Here is an 18,758-nt window from a genome sequence, read left to right as displayed (position 1 = left end):
CCAACCAAAACAACAACAAAAATAAAATGCTAGGGAAAGTAGAGCATTAAAATAATATCCATCAGGTTTGGTAAATTACAGTGAGATGTCAAATGTGGAGTGCAGCCTGCTTTTATAAATAAAATTTTATTTGAACACTGCCACACCCATTTTTGTTGTTTGTTTGTTTTGCCAGCCCTGGGGCTTGAACTCAGGGTTTGGGCACTGTCCTTGGGCTTTCCCAAGGCTAGCAATCTACAATTTGAGCCACAGCACCACTTCCGGCTTTTTCTGTGTATTATCAAACCCAGGGCTTTGTGCATGCTAAGGTAGCACTCTACCACTAGGCTATGCTCCAACCCATTAACGAAGCATTTGGGCCAAAAGGCACAAAAAGACAAAAATATTTACAATATGACTCTATCCATATAGAAAGTTTAAAGTCTCGTTGCATGTTTCTCCCATAAATGTGGGAGGGACACTACTGTATTATTTCTTCCCTGAAGAAATTGGGCTGAGAAATATAACTTGAATAGTACTATTAAGTTATATAGGCTACCACACATTAACTTTAAAAGCAGCGTTTATACCATTCAGATCATCAAAATGCAAAATGCAATTTAAAAAAATATTCAAGCCAAACACCAAGGAAAGGAAAAGAAGCAATGGAAGGAAGAAAGAAGGATGTTAAAAATGTAAGAAATCAAAGACAAAGTTCAGATGCAAAAGAGAAATCATTACAGCTTCAACAAATGCAAACAGAATAAACTCAATTATTTAAGGGAAAGACTCATTCAGGTTGAGGTTAAACAAAGAACAAAAGTCAAAGAGCAGCAATGATGAAGACAATAAGAAGAGCTGAAAGCAGGCTGCACATAGTGGGCTCATGCCTGTAATACTCGTTATTCAGGAAGCAGAGCCTGAGAGGATCAAGTTTCAAGGCCAACCAGAGCAAAAAGTTTGTGAGACTTTATCTCAACCAATAAAAGGCTGAGCACAATGACACAGTAAGCCTGTCATCCCTGCTACATGGGCCTGTTAAAAATAGGTGGGGCGTAAATGCAGGCAAGACCCTATTTGAAAAATTACAAAAACAAAGTGAGCTGGGAGCATGGCTCCAGGGACAGAGCAGCTGTGTAGCAATTGCAAGGCCAAGGCGCTGACTTCAAACAACAGAACTCCCTCCTAAAAAAAAAAAAAAAGGTTAAAGATAAAGGTAGTACTAAATTTGAAGTTGAGGCATTGGTGCTTGCTAGGCAGGCACCTTACCACTTGAGCCTGGTCCCAGACTGTGACCAAAACTGTAAGAAAAACAAGATAAACCGGACTTCAGAATAAAAGACTTTTCATGTTTCAATACAATTTTGCAGACAATCAAGCCTGTTACATAATTTTTCTTTTTTGGTGGAATGGAGCTTGAACTCAGAGCCTTATATATTCTACTTAAACTATCATCTAACCCTTTCTGGCACTCAGGAGACCCTCCTGAACTCCTTTCTACATTTGCTCCTTGTGTAGCTACGATTACAGGTGTGAGCCATAATATTCAGCCCATATAATCTTCCTGGTTCTATTTTCTCTTGGAGATTCTGGCATAGGATACCCCACCCTTCTAGAAATAAGACAAATTTCTCTTTTATTAAAATACATTAATACCAAAAAGCCTAAGTGATATTTAAGCACTCTAATTTAAATAATAAACTGAGGTATTTGTTCTTTTTTGTAGGTACATATTGTATTTTGTTAGTCTATTTTTGATGTTGCTTTTAGTATATTTTGTAGTATAGTATATATCTGTAGTATGTTTTGTAGGCAGATTAAAAAAATAAAACTTATATAACGAATCAGTGAAAAGCAAATAAATATAAAATTATTCTTTCTGCCCATGAGACTGGCATAATGCTGTAATGAGTAAAATAAGCCAAAACAGCCAACAATATCAAACTAGAAGTTGGAAAGTGAACCAATATACCTTTCTGAACCACAGTATGGTCATATGTTAAGTAAACTTATCATCTAGATGATAACCCTACTCAGAAATGTACATGAAGGAGACAATCATAGAAATGTATAAAGATGTATTTCCTGCCAGGAGCTGGAAACTCATGCTTATACTAGTTACTCAGAAGGCTGAGATATAAGGACTTGGAGTTCAAAGCCAGGCTGGGCTCTTATCTCTACACTCTTATCTTTAGGAAACCAAAAGTAGAGCAGTGTCTCAAGTAGCAGAACACAAGGCTTGAGCAAAAGAGCTCAGGATGGTGCCCAGGCCCTGAGTGGGTTGGGGGGCAGTTGGAATAGATGTAGAGATGTAGTCTCTGTAATATTATCTGTAGCAAACAATCTTTATTCATAAAGTTAAAGTAAAAATTCATCAACTGAAGTTAAAGAATGAATAGCAAGCCAGCACTGGTGGATCAGGAGGCTGAGATCTGGAGGATCAGGAGGGTCAGGATGGGGGGAAAACAAAAACAGAAAATGAGTGACAGTTTGACACTGTTCTAAAAGAAATATACTCGTTACCTGACTTATGTAACTGTAACCTCTCCGTACATCACCTTTATGATAAAAAAAATTTTAAATAAAAATAAAAAATAAAAAGCAGCCCAGGCAAGAAAGAGACTCATCTCCAGTTAACTACAAACTCAGAAATGTGGCTCAAGTGGTAGAGCATCAGTCTTGAGCTAAAAAGCTAAGTGACTGAGTCCATGAAGTTTTTGCCAGTTTTTGTGGTAAATATTCCCACTGTGGTTAATTTCAAGCAGTCAGCCAAAGTGAACTTTCAGTATGTACAGCTGAGAACTGTACACAAATGGCTTGTTATTAACCATACCAATCCTTCTTATATGATTCAAAATGCAAGAGGGATGGGGGGAGCCTTCCAGCATAGTGCTTGCATAGCATGCAAGAGGCTCTAAATCAACCCTCAGTACCCCTGTACCCCTTTATCAAGCCCTACCTCAGCCCCTCAAAAAAAAAACAAATACAAAAACACACTACAAAGCCATAACTGTGATGTGAAAAATTTACACTAACAAATCATAATATCCATTACATATTAGCCATAACTGTGATTTAAAAGATTTATGCTAAAAAGGCAAAATACCCAATGGGTATTACTTTAAAAGCCAATTACACAAAGATCTGTTTACCTGACAGCATGAATTCCTATGCACACTTCACTCTGATGCTTCACTTCTAAACTCAAAGAGTCACAACAGTGCTGTGTAGCATACCACATTCATGATTGCGACAAAGTGGCAGTAAAACTAACTTTCAGAAAATAGCTAAAGCAGAGTAAGAATTTTCACTTTTAAACAAAGTAGCAGAAGATCAACAGATTTGGCTTGATAATGATCATTTCTGTATTGAGTAATAAAGAATAAAGAAAGAAAAACAACAGACTGGGGTTAAGTTAATTGAAGTAAATATGACATGCTAATTTCATTTGTATGTTTGGAACTCATAAATGGGCAAAGAAATTAAGAGACAACTCACAAAATAAGAAATTCAACTAAAAACAAGCATATGGGAAAATGATCTGGGTCACTGGTAAACAAATGAATGCAGATTTTAAAATTCTGTGCCATTTTTTTACCTCGTAAGTTACTGATAGCCTCGTAAGTTTGCAAATTGTATGATCATGTCAGATAATGTTTTGGGTGTGTGCAATCAAGAGTCAGTATTTTTATATTCTCAGGCCTACAAATAGCATATCTATAATCTTTTATTAACAACGTTTCTGTTTTAAAAAGTTCGGGCGGGGAGTTTGACCTAGTGGTAGAGTGCTTGCCTAGCATACACAAAGACCTAGGTTCTATTCCTCAGTATGACATACATAGAAAAAGTTAGAAGTGGTGCTGTGACTCAAGTGGTAGAGCCCTAGCCTTGAGAAAACCTAAAGACAGGGCTCAAGTCCTGAGCTCAAGCCCCAGGACTGGCCAAAAAAAAAAAAAAAAAAAAAAGAAGAACGTCCTAGCATTAGAAAATGGAACCAATGACAGAAACCTAAATGTCAAAACAAAAATGAACTAAGTGAACATGTGACTCCTCTACAGAATATTGTATCACCATTTCAAGTTACTATGAACTCCATAAAGCCACATAGAAAATGCTTACAATATTGTTCATTGTTCATTGTACATTCCACCTACAGAAGAGACCTAAGAAAATAAAATGCACTAGAAAGGAACAGTGTACAGAAAAGGCACATGGGTCTTTCTTTTTTTTTTTTTCTTTTTGCCAGTCCTGGGCTTGAGCTCAGGGCCTGAGCACTGTCCTTGGAGTTTCTCAAGGCTAGAGCTCTACCACTTGAGCCTCAGCACCACTTCTGGCTAGGTATATGGTACCGAGGAATCGAACCCAGGTCTTCGTGCATGCTAGGCAAGCACTTTAACCACTAAGCCAAACTCCCGGCCAAGGCACATGGTTCTTAAGATGCGCATATTTTGAAACAATTTATGAACACATTTTAAAACCTTTTTGACAAAGCTTTGTAAAATTAAAAATCAATTGCATTATTTACAAAAATTTGAAAATTGCTTTTAAAAAAAGATAAGAAAATACTATAATTAGAACTGTAGGTATTGTTCTAGTGACAGAGTACTTATCCATCTACATGACATCATGAATTTAATTCCCAGTACTGAAAAAAATGCATATGTGTATATAAATTTAAATAACAGAATGCTAAGATGAAGGCAATATATTTCTTAAAAGAAAATTCTTAAGTGGAAAATTTAAGGTTTCTTCTTGACTCAACTTGGATTCTATCCAATACAAGTTTTCTCACAAATATTATTTTTGTGTTGTTTTAGATACAACCATACACAGTGGATATACGTCTGAAGTATTCTTCACTTCATTCCAAAAGGAAAATAAAATGCCATACAAATTCAGGCCAGAACACTGTTGAAAATAAATTATATAACATGAAAAAATAAGTTTATTAGGAAAAACTAAGAAGTCATTATGGGACCTCATGACTCAGGACCAAAGATGCACAATGCAGAATACATTGTAATTAGAGTAGCAATTCACACATAGACTCTTAATATTTAGAAAACTCTTACAGGTGATTATCTAGCCCCATTAATAAACACGGCCCAGACTGTAAAGCCCTATAGGATGTTTCTCAAAGGATAAAGCTTATAAGTTTTATGAAAATAAATTTGGAGTCAACATTTCTCTAAGAAGATATGCATGATGTCTTATAGTTTCCCCTTGAAATACCACTGCTTGCCAAAAAAAAATTGTGTGGTTAAGGAAATACAAATTGTTTATCAAAAACTAATAAAGCAACATTACAATACCCTCAAGAAAGATAAATTATGGAACTCTTCACTGTAAGAACTGGCAGTCATGTGCCTGAGACAGTCATTTCTAATGTGGTTTAGTCAATTTCTTTTCTTTTTTCTTTTTTTTTTTTTTACAGTCCCAGGGCTTGAGATCAAGGCCTAAGCACTGTCCTTGGACTTTCCTCAAGGCTATGTGTGGTCTACTACTTTTGCCACAGCACCACTTCCAGCTTTTCCACATCTGTGGTACTGAATGAACCTGGGTCTTTGTGCATGCTAGGCAAGCACTCTACCATTGGCCAAACTCTGGGCCCCTGGACAAGCTCTTAAAGGACCCAAGATAGGAGAAGAAAGTAGAATGCTCTAAGCTTAGCACCTGAACACAGCAAGATCCTCTCCCTTTGCACTGGATGTCAGACTAAAGATTCACAATTCAAAATAGTCTTCTCAGGAAGTGACTGGTTATAGAAACTGATAACAAAGTATCTTTGTGTTTCAACACTAATTCTTCTCTCAATTTGTTCAAAATCACTAAGATTTTTCAAAATATATTTGTCCATATTTTGAATCAGAAAACCTTAACTTGATATGATGATACAGCTCCATTTTTATAATTATAAATTCATAATTATAAATAGGCAAGTAGTATCACTCAGTGGTGGCGCATGGACTCAGCCTCTACCCCCAACCCTTCTCTGAAAAAAAAAAAGTATACTGCTAAGCTTAGTTGTCATGGCCCAAATGATAAGTGCCTCTTCTTAGAGGAAAACTGCCAAGTTATTTCTACCATACATGCCTCTACCTGAGCATGGACAGACCTGGCAAGAAGAGCACAAGATACTGCTTATCTATTTACTGCCTTGGGCCACTGAAAAGAGCTCTATTGTTGGAAAAGCAAGCCAGGTGAAGTCAACTTCCTAGACAGGAATGTCTCCAAAAAAGGGGGGGGGGGTGTCATTCTCCTAACCTATCATCAGATGAGCAAAGTTTTCAAGATAGGAATAGATGCACCTGAAACACCACAAAAAGGAAAAAGGGGTGGGGGGCACAGAGAAGCCATGTTGCAAGTTTTGGGTAGGTGTTCTTTTTCAGGTCTCTGCTCTCACATTGACTTTGCATTTAATCTATCTAACCTGAATCAGAAAGGAGTTGCCACACAAACTCCTCCCATCTCACCCATCCCTCATCCCACCAATGGAGAAAAAGGAGTCTTCCTGGGTAAAAAAAGAGACACAGCTAGAGGTGGAGCCATAGAAGCAGAAGCTGGTGGAGAAAGCAGCTTTGGCTCTACCAGCCAGGATAACAAGCAAAAGCAGGACACCTCTCTCCTTTGCTCTCCTCTCCTTCCCTCCAGAGCTTGGCAAAGACACAACTGCACCACCCTTATTGGCAGCCATACTTTCTACCCTCCCAAGCCCTACAGACTCCCATTACTTTCCAGTGCCTTGTGATAGTTCAGCTCCCCAGGCACTCTTCTAGCTCCAAATCTGGGATCAAGGTAAGGAGTCACGATGCTGATAAGATAATGAGAAGGCAGGGCCACCAGGGAAGCCAGAGCCCAAGAACATCAACTGTCTAACACTTCCACACAGCCCAGCTCTTCTTATAGTTTTCCCCAGATTTCAGTGAGAGGCCAGCTCTTCCCTGTCCAAATACAAAGGACACAGTTTGTCTTGATAAGGTTCCTCTGATCATGGCCATTCCTAAGAGTAATTCAGAAGTCACAGTATTAAATATACTTTAAAACAATAAAAAAAATCCATGCTTTGGGTGTTTTTACTGATTTCTATGAAAGTCTCAAGAAAATGTGGATACAGTGATGGAAGAAAAAAGATGAACATAAATGCTGTATCATTTACTTCTGAATCTCTCCTGGAAAGCCCTAGAAAAAGGACCTATGCACTTCAAACCCACTGTTACATGGTGTATGTGGCCTTCTTGAGGCCTTAACTCACATGGCCAGCCTATAATCACTCAATGAAAATGGCAGAGATGGGCTTGGGATGCAAAAGAAAAATATGTTTTCAGACCAGTTAACAAAAGTGAATTTAAAAATGAAGCAGTAAGTGGCAGGGCTAGCAAAGGGAATCTAAGCAAAGACTCAGCTTGAGCAGAACAGTGCCTGAACATGGTGCCTCTGGGACACCACCTCAGTGCCTACCAGGATATGGCCCTTCCTGAAGGAAGCAAGAGCCCATGCTGATAAGACATGAGGCTTTTCATACCATTCTCTGGGAAAACAGTGCAACTATCAGCAGCATGCCAGGCAGCGCAGGAGGGAAGCTCTGAAAAGACTTGCTGAGCTTCACTCACTGCTCCCCCTCTCTCCCAGCACTGTCCCTCCTTGATGCCTGCAGTGCTCAAAGAGAAGATCCAGGCTAATCAGGCAGATCCACCAAACTGGCAGAGCCTTCTTATACAGCTCATCTTCACAGGAGAGGGTGGAGAGCTAAGACATCTCATCCAAGGATGAATGGGCAGAAAGCAGCCCAGATGTCAAAGATGAATAGCAGAAGCAGAAAATGTTTCAAAGTTCAAATGTCCTTTAGTGGTCTTTTTTTTGGTATAATCTCTATGTATTTCTACCCCCCCCCCAAAAAAAATACAATGAAACAAAGGAACAAAATTACCCTAACATTATTCTACACGGAAAAAAAAAATTAGAGAGGTATGGCAGGACTACTCCAGAGTTTTCATCACAGGCTTTAAGATATCAAAAAAGCACAGCCAACAGAAGTGTTTGAAGATTTCATCAGATAAACTTTCACAAAGCCTATCTGCCATTGCTTTTAAATCATCACATGATTTACCAATTCTTAAGGTGATAGTACCAGAGCTAGAGAGCCAAAAGAGTTAAACACTTAAGTATCCTGGAATTCTTTTAAGGGCAAACTATGAACAAGAATTAAAGTCATCCTGTATTATTAGAACAAGTCACAGGAAATGGGTCATCTCTCTAGGACAAGAAGAAAACTGCATTTGCCATCTGCAGAAAGCAAGTATGATATAATGAAGACACACTGCAAAATGTACATCCTAAGGTATCATTTTGCACGACAAGGGCATGTCATTGCATCTTTTACCTCAAACATGAGACACAGACAGACAGACAGACAGACAAACAGAGACAGGAGGGGCAAGGGGGAGGGAAGAAGGGAAAAGAGAGAAGGGAGGGAGGAGAGTGGAGAAGGGAGAGAGGAGAGAGGAGAGAGAGCCAGCAAGCACCCAGTCTGAGTAAAACCAGAAGAAAAAAAAATCCTATTACCATCACCTCCCTTAACTATCTGCATAGAAATGTAATCAGGAGATGTCATTAAGCCTCTCAAGTACCTGAGTCCAGGGTGTTCTAATCATTCCTGGAAGACGTGCTGTGTCTCCACACGTGCCATGGCTCACAGGACCACCACCTCCCCAATCCCCTTCCAGCAAAGCACCATACCCTATTTTGATACTCATTGGCCCATTAGATTATCTAGCACTGGCTCACTGACTCTCTGCTGGTAATCATGAACTAATCTCAAGTCCCTGCCCTCTAGAAAAGGAAAGATTTTGTTCAGTAACATTTTGTTCAGTAACAACATATTTTGCTTTGCAGACCAGAGTAAGAACTGCAAAAGAAACTTAATCATCTCCAACACCCACGCTCATAAATCCCTTCATTTCAATGTGTTAAAACAGCCAACTTCCCTGCTTACCAGGCCACTGCCACATAGTATCTGACGGACCTGGACGTTCTCTAAATCCTGAGGGAATGTGCAAGCCATATGACCTAAGGAGCCTCATCAGATGTAAAGACACAGCAAATGTATGGGTAGTATGCACATAGGAGAGGGCAGGGAATGGTAGGAAACCTTCATGACAGACAAGTAGCAGCATCTGTAGTCACCAAGGTGACTAAATACATGGTGGTACTTGATGCGACCAGTCACCCTGTGAATGCTTCAGAAAAGTGAATGTACAAAAGGAACAAAGAAATGATGAGAAATTAGCTTTAAAACAAAAAAGAAGCCAGGTGCCAGTGGCTCATGCCTGTAATCCTAGCTGCTCAGGAGGCTGAGGTCTTTAGGATCAAGGTTCTAAGCCAACTCAGGCAAGAAAGCCCTGGAGACTCATTTACAATCAACAACCAAAAAGCAGGAAGTGGAGCTATGACTCAAATGACAGAATGCTAGCCTTGAGTGAAAAATCTAAGAGACAGCACTCAACACTCAACTCTAGGTTCAAGCCACAGTACTAGCAAGAAGAGGAAGAAGAAGAGGAGGAGGAGGAGGGGAGGAGGAGGAGGAGGAGGAGGGGAGAGGGGGAGGAGGGGAGCAGCAGCTAGACATTATACTGCCCAGCTATAATCCTAGCACTTAAGAGGTTAAAGCAGAGGTTAAATCTCAAACTCCAAAGTCATTATGGGCTACATAATGAGATCTTGTCACAAAAAGGAAGAAAGAATATATTTTCATTTTTTTTAAACACATGGTGATTTAAAAATAAAAGGTTAAATTATTAGAAGAGTCAATTAATTCATGATTTCGGTTACCTCTTAGAAATACATAGGAGTATTCTCAGCACTACTCACTCCCTGCAGAACTGAAACCTCTGGCTCTACCTTTTTCTTTAATTTGTGGATCAATTACTGTCCCCTTCTGTGAGATTTCAGGAATACAACTAAAGGAATAACATTTTCGCTCCCAGCTGTACCACAATCCATTAAACACTTCTTGAAACAACTTTGTTTCTGAAGCAAATTACCACCAATCCAAGATTAATCCTGCAGTAAATGTGCATGAACTCTTGTTTTAAAAGATGGGTGAACCAAAACAGCTTTCCATTGGAACTACCAGACTCACTGTAACTGGCCTTTTAACCTGAAGCAATAAGAAAAGTAAGCATTCTCCCTGGAGAACAAATGAAAGGCCAAAACATTCCATCTTTAAAACACAACACCTTTTACTATGTCCCAGGTGGCCCACGAAACAGCAAAGAGTGGAAAATGGGGAACATAGAGATAATACCTATTAGAAAAATGCAAGAAATTTAAATTCACTTCCTCCCATTACTTTCTTTGGAGAATTCAGCTGCCTACATAGCACTAATCTAGTAATAAAAATTCATTGCAAAATCAGCTGGGCATAGATTGGCATTAAGGTATACAAAAGAAACAGCTATCTTTGCCCTCCAGAAGCTTCCAATCCAGTTAGTAACAATAAGGGTCATAAATAGTTTCTCACAATCAAAAATTGCATTGTTCAAGGAAATAATGCAAATATATTTAGGAGTTCAAGATCATCCTCTTTCCCCAGCCGCATAAATTCCCCAAAAAAACTCCTACAATGGTCTAACAATGATTTTGTCTTTTGTTTTGTGTGAAAAACCAACAGAAAAGCCAAAGCCAGGAAGGATGGAAAGTCAGGAGGCCAGATTAGGACATAGGCTACAGCTAAGAAATAAGACTGAGTCATTCCTATTGCTCCTATGGACAACTAAGAGGAAGGTGTCTCATGGCTCAAGTGCTTAATAGCTGTTTGATAACTGGTAAGAAAATGTGGAGGAAATAAATGTTGATTTTCCTATCATTGTCAAGTGTTTTGTTGAATAAACAGATCTGAAACATCTTCATAATTTTATTGTTAAACAATACTAATTTTGTTCCTTAAATCATAAACTTAAATCATAAAGAAGCTGTGGATATAGCTCAGCAGTAGAACACTTGCATTCATGAGGCCTTGAGTGTGATCCCTGGCAAGAAACAGAAAAACAAGGAACACTTGACCACAGAGGCTTTAGCAAATATTTTTGTGTTGATTTCAGAAATAATAGATAGGAGGTGGATATCGTAGAGTATGCCTATCATCTCAGAATGAAAGGAGGCTGGAGCAAGAGGATACAAAGTAAGACACTGTCTCCTAAAGAAGAAAAGAAGGGGTTGGAGATTTAGTTCAGGGGAATAGTATTTGCCTGGCAAGTGTGAGGCCCTAAGTTCAAGTTCAATTCTCAGGTCTGCAAAAAAAGAGGGGGGGGGAGGAGGGTAAGTATTAAGATTGATCACTGAGTGAGGTAGCACATTCATTTTGGAGCTCTTAGCATCACAGTATGTATGTTCATCTTTGTTTGTAAGAACCATATTTTTGATGCTTTAGTATACAGTACACGTAGGTCCTTTTCTTCTTCTCACCACACCTTAAAAGAGAAACCAGGTACATTATTACCTATCAGTATTGTAACAAATCAAATGTGACTGCCCAGCCACTTCCTATAATTTTATTAGTAACATCTGTTCACACAAAGTAGTGTTTGGGTCTGAGAATAGCTTTTTCTTTAGCATTACTCCATCGAGCAGAAGAAGAGAAAATGCTTGCTTGTTTACTGTAGTCAGTTATTGCCTCAGATTTAATTACCAACAATCACACATTTTACCTTCTAATGCTGTTTCACACTTCCCCAGGATTAATTCTGCACTGATCTTAACATTACTTAAAAGGCATTATAGACATTTGCCTTTGAAAAATGTCATTGCCTCCCTCCGCAACCAGGAAATGAGACTTGAAATTGGTTGCTGCGAATGCTTGTATTTCTCAATCTAATATATTGGATTTTCAAAACAAGGCTCCCTCTGCCTCCTTAGAAGGAAAACAGTCCTAACCTTAAAATGGCTTCTCTCTCTTCCAAGATATCTCCTTTAAATGCCCTATTTCACCTACACAATATCCAGTTAATATCTGTACTAATAACAGAATTAACAACTCCTTTTAGAAAAAATTAACATGAATGCTCAAATCAGAATATTTGGAAAATCTTCTTACCGTCTTTTCAAGTATAAGTTTGCCTGGATCCTGAAGGAAAATCTGCTCCCTTTTCTGCTAAGTTTAGCATAGCATGTAGCCTCACAGTTACAACAGCTGTTTGGAGTCCTTCAAAATTCATATGTAACAAAAATTATACCTATATTTATTAGGCACTACTTAAAGTTGAACATAAGCCCTCATTTCTGGGTTGGTTTTCTCTAAATGAAGAGAGGTGACCGAATTTATTTGTGGTAAACAAAATGGCCACAAACACTGTTCTTCTGGTTCTCTTTTCTAAACCCACATAAAAAAATACTTGAATAGATTCACACAGAATCATTTCACTGCTCCACAGGGTTTTAATTTGGGTCAAAGTTCTCACATGAAGAAATAACACAGTATAAGATTGACAGCTATGAATCTACATAGCTCAATGCAAATTTTTTACTCTAACACCTACAGCTTTGATTTTTATGCGTGATATATTCCCTTCAGTCTTCAGATATAAACTATAAGCACTTTGTTTCACAAAGTAAAATAGAGAAATATCCAAATAAATCCTGACATTTAGAAACATATTCAACACACTTGCAAGCTAGAAATAGTAGATGGAAAGGAAGAAAAGAAAAGAAAAAAAGACCAGTCCAGTCCTTGATTATGTAGCACCATAAACCTACTTTGGTATGTCTAGAATGGCTTCCATTCTAGGGTGGTGAATAGCCTACCTAGGCAGGCACCTTACCACAAGTAACACAGACACTTTTCCTCCATGAATCTATTCTTCCCGCTCTCCCAATGAACTCTACAGAGGGGAGTTGGCAGGGTGCTTTTACCCAGGCATGCATGAATGAAATCTATTCAATGTAATTTGGCCAGAGAACTTACCATTTTCCAGAACCCTTCTTGCTCAACTTTTAGTGCAAACATATATAACCTTCATATTAAAAATGTTCCAAAATTCCTAAAGTTTTACATTTAACTATTATGGGTCTCCTTATAAAACTATATGGGTAAACCACAGAAATCCGGTAACCACCTGTATTCTAAAAGAATATTAAAAATTCACTCTGAAGCCAAGTGGTAGCACATGCTTACAATTCCAGCTACTACAGAGGTAGAGGTTGGAAGATTGCAAGTTAGAAGCCAGTCCTGGCAAAGTCAGCTAAATCCTATCTCAAAAACAAAATAAAAACAAATGTATGGTTTAAATGGTAAAAGGGCTTGTTGGCTAGCATGTGAGACAGGGTCTGGGTTCCATCACTAGTACCAAAAACAAAACAAAACAAAACAAAATAACTCTGATCAGTGTAGAAAGGAGGAAAAAATGCAAAGCAAAATGATAGGTTTTAGCTAGACAGCCTTTATATGATAAACAGTAATCAAAATAAAGAATGCTTCATTTTTCTTTAAACATGTCTATTAACATTCTCAAATACACTCAGCCCAGAACTGTAATACAGGGGATTCAGTATGTGATGTAGCATCTTATATTAACAGCAGACATCCAGGCATGTGTTTGCAATTAAAGACCCATGTCCATGGTAATGGAAATATAAACATAACTATAGAGACATAAAAACCTATGACTCTATAGACATAATGTTTTATTTCATAAATTAATGTTTCTATGACATACAAACCTTTAGCCTAAGTTTGATTAAGTTCTAAATACTAAGTCCCAGTGATTGTAAATAGAGATTTCCTTCTTGAACACTTGTTTGTTAAACTTGTCATTTAAAATATGATGTAAAAATTAACATTAATAAATTCTTTAATATAAAAAAACCCAGGTCCAAAGTTTTAAAGATTATATTATCTCCCATCAAAAAAAAAAAAACCCCACTACATATAACCATACCTCTCTAATTTGTTCATTATTGTTAGGTCCCAATTTCTAACAAGAGGTTCATCAATAAAATCACTCATTCACCAAATAATTATTACAGGCACTCTGATAAACAGTATGTTGGAAGTTGGAATTCAGTGATAAACAAAATAATAAGCCTACAGTGTAAACCAGGGAGAAAAGCAATATATAATATAATTCAGTTCAGAAGGATAATAAATAAATACATGATTTCCTTTGGCAGTGACCTAAACCTTGCCGGTTTTCTGTAAGTAGAATTCAATCAATAAAAGGGCTTGCTAAGTCTTCCTATTTGATGAGATCTAGAGTAGATAGTTCAAACACAGAGAAAGTAAAAGCTAAGGAGGGATGCTTTCAAAGAACTGTTTAAAGGTGGTCCTGAAGCAAACATTTAGAGCCACTTGTTTTAAACAATCTTTTTTTTTAATGCAGCTCAGTGGTACTGTTTATTATGTGCAAGACCCAATGTTTTAAACAATCTTAAAAGCAGCTCTACTATATGACCAGTGCACCACAATAGAAGTACTTAATGAATATTCATGATATTAATCCACTAAAGAAATATAATTTCCTCTACACCTAGAAAATTTACAAAATCATCAAGTTAAAATTAATTACACTGTAGGGGCCGGGAGTTTGGCCCAGTGGTAGAGTGCTTGCCTAGCATGCACAAAGACCCAGGTTCAATTCTTCGGAACCACATACATAGAAAAAAGCCAGAAGTGGTGCTACAGCTCAAGTGGTAGAGTGTTAGCCTTGAGAAAACCCAAGGACATTGCTCAGGCCCTCAGCCCGAGCCCAGGACTGGCAAAAATAAATAAATAAATAAATAAATAAATAAATAAAATTACACTCTAGTATATTCATGTAGTATACAAAGGACTAATATAAATGAGCTCAGCATGAATTAAAGATAATAGCAATTCAGAATTTAAAATACACTTATAGTGGTAAATTTCACTTCTTCCTAAAAGAATAAAATGCAAAATAATAAGCACTGTGTATCAATCAAAACAGCCAAATTTTAACACCACACTTAGTAACTGAGTCAGAAAACCATTGTTTTCCTTTGTATTACTTACATATTGTTAATATGGAAAAGTAAATAATTATGTGAACAAATGCAACAAATGTATTTTCATTCCTGCCAAGCAACTCCTTTCCCATTAAAACGTGTTATGCCTTGAACTAAAATCCACTTCGAAATTAATCTTACACTGAACTTCATTTCAATAAAACAGTAACCTCCTCTATCTAAATGAACTGACTTTAACCTGTAGAAGATATGGCCTCCAATCTCCTTACTATGAGTGCTGTTTAGAAGCAGGAAGGAACCAGGAAATTCTGACTACTGGAAAAGCAGCACATCAGGAATTTCCCAAAGAAGGCCCTCCCCTTTACATATTCCTTTTCCTCTTTCATATCAAAGCTCTCAATTCCCTCCTGGACTCAAGAACTCATGAAGTGTGTGTGTGTGTGTGTGTGTGTGTGTGTGTGTGTGTGAGAGAGAGAGAGAGAGAGAGAGAGAGAGAGAGAGAGAGAGAGAGAGAGAGAGAAATTCCATCTAGTCTTCATCATTACTGCATAAGCAGCATAGATTCTATACAAAAGCTTCACATATAGAAGTTGAAGCAGTATCCATCCTTATGCCATGTCCTGGGACTGGAAGTTGGATAGAAGGTTGCAGTTTTTTTAAGTCAGCCATCAATGTAGGAACTAAACAAATAGTGTATTTTTCAATCTTAATAGGCCATACATATTTGAGAAATTACATGAGGCTGGGCTAAAACCCTATTCAAATACCTAACAGGGAGAGAAGAAGCATCCACACTACTAGCACTTTCACAGCAAAGTGGCTTACATTTTATCCTTATAGAAAAACACATCCAAGTTAATTTTTTAAGCACAGTATGTTATTTAAATACACAATGTGTAATTAAGCATCTGTATCAGTATATTCCCCTTAGACACTGAAACTTAGGCCATCTGACAACTCCCCCCCACCCCCAACCAAGCTCTAAACAGAGCTGTCACATTTCAGGCAAACAGGACCTCAAACACCCTGTTCATAGCTAAACAGAAAAACACAAAGACTGTAAACAAGGCAAAAGAAAAAGAAAAGAAAACTCAGCTCTGAATGCAAGTCTCTCCCAACGTGTTTTCCCCCTAAACCATATACTCAAAACACATCTGTCTTGACTTCATTTTTCTCAATCTTGACAAACTCAAAAAAATAAAAATACTGAAGTGCATCATTCTGTTCAGCCATTAGAAAGAGCACAATGGGAATTGAGGAGAAAGTGGTGTCTCTTCCAAGTGCAGTTTTCTTTCCTCTAGCTCTTTCTGGAGTCGTACCCCTCTTTCAGTCAGCTTTGCCTTCAGCTCTTTATCAATATGTGCACATGTATCTACTTAGGTTTCAAAATGAGAGCATAAATCCGGGCCAGAGAATTAACCATTTTGTAATTATTTGTGATCATTGAATTTTGTTCCCTGTTGGTAAAGGAGCCAGCAGTTCAGCCCCAGAGGTAACTGTTTCCTTGCCAGCAGATGAGATGTTGTAGATATGGGGGGAAAGTAGGGGGAGAGGAAGCCATGCTTTCCCAACCTCCAACTGACAATGCCATATTCTTTCCTTACAGAAATATTTGAGAAACATTATTTCCACATGCAAATGAACACAAGTGCAGACATTTTTCAGGCCTGTTCCTGCAAACCTGTTTTCTCTCCCACCACAATAGCTCAGTTATGTCATGCTGGCTTGTATGAGAACCATGATGGCTTGATTCTAAACACTCAGAGATTAAAATTTTAAAAAATCAATAGAATTTGTATTTGAGAAATGGCATTTTCGTGCTAACTCAATGTTAAATCAGAATGCTGGGCAGGGTGGGTTTTGTTTTTGGGTTTTGTTTTTTTTCAGAGAGGAAAATTTTTGGTGTCTGCCTCCCCATTTGCTTCTACCCCAGATTCCCAAAATATTAAAAGACTTGTCTTTTTCTTTCTTTTTTAAGGTTCTACTTGTTTCCAGTAGAGTAACTGAGAGGCTGTATTGGTTTTCAGTAGTAAGCATTGTGAATTCAGGCCTACATCTGGGTTGCCTCATTAAACAAAAGATAACCATCCTGTGAACAGCACAACTCTCCCCTAGGCCCCTCATCTTTATCCGGAAGGAATGGTGCAGGCGAGCCACACACGCCTGTCACAATCGCGGGCCAAGAAAACTCTTCGAGGGTCCTTAGTGGCATCAGAACGGCATTCGTGTGACACATCTGGGCTGGTCCTTCCGCTCCTCCCTCCCTTCCCTCCTCTCCAACAGAGACCCCTAGGCAGAGCCAGCCACGGCCTCCCCCCCCCCAACACACACACCACACACACACACACACACACACACACACACACACACAAATCCGCTCTTCACTCCCGGGAAAACCCAATCTCGAGTCTGCCCACCGCTCCAGCATTCCCTCCGGACACTACCATCGCCAAGAATGCATGATAATGGATGCTCGCGGGGCACCCCACCACACGCCGCTGCCGCTGCCACCACCACCACCACCACCCCAAGCGCCCCGGCTGGGGCTGGGGCCACACACACACACACACACACCTCCCCCCCCACCCCGTGCGCCGCTCCGTCCAGCACGGAGTCCCACCCCTCCCTCTACCCACCTCCCCACCCCCGCGACCCTCCCCGAATGGGGTCTGCCCTTTTGACAGATGCACGACAGATGATGCCACAGCCCTCGGGGACAGGAAAAGGCACGCGCTGGGGCATCGGCCTGGGCAGCCCCGACCCCTGGGTGCGCGCGTGTGGGGTGTGTGGTGAGTGTGTGTGTGTGTGGTGTGCGCGCAAGTGCGCGCGCGCGTGGACGGGAACGCGCCCGGGGAGGGCAGGGGCGAGCCCGCGGGTGCCCGGGGGCGAGGGGCAGCGAGGGCAGTTGCCCCGCAGAGTCTAAGGTGGTGGGCGGAAGCGGAGGGAGAGGGCAGAGCCGAGAGGCCCGGCCGGAGCCCCCCACCCACCCACCCCACCCCCGCCCCGGACGGCCGGTTCCCCCCGGGGCCCGTGTACTCACCAAGCAGCAGCAGCTTGAGCTCCCGGCGGGCGTCCCGCTTGTCCCTGCGGAGCTGCCGCTCGATCTCGTCGTTGATCCGCCGGGCTTCCTTGGCCTCCTCGCTAAGGCAGCACGCCATGATGGACTCCAGAGTCATTCTTCCGAAGTGCCTCCGCTGCAGCCCCGCCGGCACCCCCTGCTCACACGCGCGCACACACACCCTCCCGCCCTCGCTCCCCCGAGGCAGCGGTGGCCGCCGAGAGCCCCCGCCGCCCGGGCGCGCGTCCGGAAAGAAGTCGGGAGGACCGCCGCGGGGACGGCGGCGGCGGCGGCGGCCAGGGCCGGGGCCACCACCGAGGTGGGCCGGAGAAGAGAGCCGCGGCGGAGCGCACGGCCTGGCACCGGCCGGGAGGAGAGAAGCGGGGGCACGGGAGGCGGCCGCGGGAGCTGGCACGGGGGGCGCGCGAGGGAAGGCCGCCGGCGCCCGGCCTCGCTCAGACGCCCGCTCCTCCTTCGCCGGGAACGGGCAGCCCGCCTCGCCCCCCGCGCCGCCGCTGTTCCCTTAAACTGTGCGCCCCGCGGCGCAAGCCCAGCCAACCCGGGGAGGGGGAGGGAAGGGGAGGGCGTCCCCGCAGCGAGCGGCCCGCAGCGCCGCCGCCGCCTCGACACGGTTTTCCCGGGTGTCCTCGGCCCGGCTCGCGCCGCGCAAACCCGGTTCCCCGGCCCGCCGCGCGCTCCACCTCCAACGCCTCCGCCTCCGCCTCCTCTACCGCCAGACGCCCAC

General features: G+C 41.0%; 1 protein-coding gene across 1 annotated transcript in view; it reads right to left on the bottom strand.

The window, feature by feature from the left end:
* Positions 1 to 18,197, bottom strand: part of Gnaq (G protein subunit alpha q) — a 265,905-nt gene extending 247,708 nt beyond the window's left edge. Inside the window, exon 1 of the mRNA XM_090329614.1 lies at positions 17,996 to 18,197. Coding sequence (XP_090185740.1) covers positions 17,996 to 18,131 — 136 coding nt within the window. The 5' untranslated portion in view covers positions 18,132 to 18,197. The remainder of the gene's footprint in view (positions 1 to 17,995) is intronic.
* Positions 18,198 to 18,758: the final 561 nt, after the last annotated feature.

This window comes from Megascapheus bottae, chromosome 3 (genome assembly GCF_031878675.1).
Source record: "Megascapheus bottae isolate mThoBot1 chromosome 3, mThoBot2.hap1, whole genome shotgun sequence".
Lineage (NCBI taxonomy): Eukaryota > Metazoa > Chordata > Mammalia > Rodentia > Geomyidae > Megascapheus > Megascapheus bottae.
This window is presented reverse-complemented; position numbering and strand designations above follow the sequence as displayed.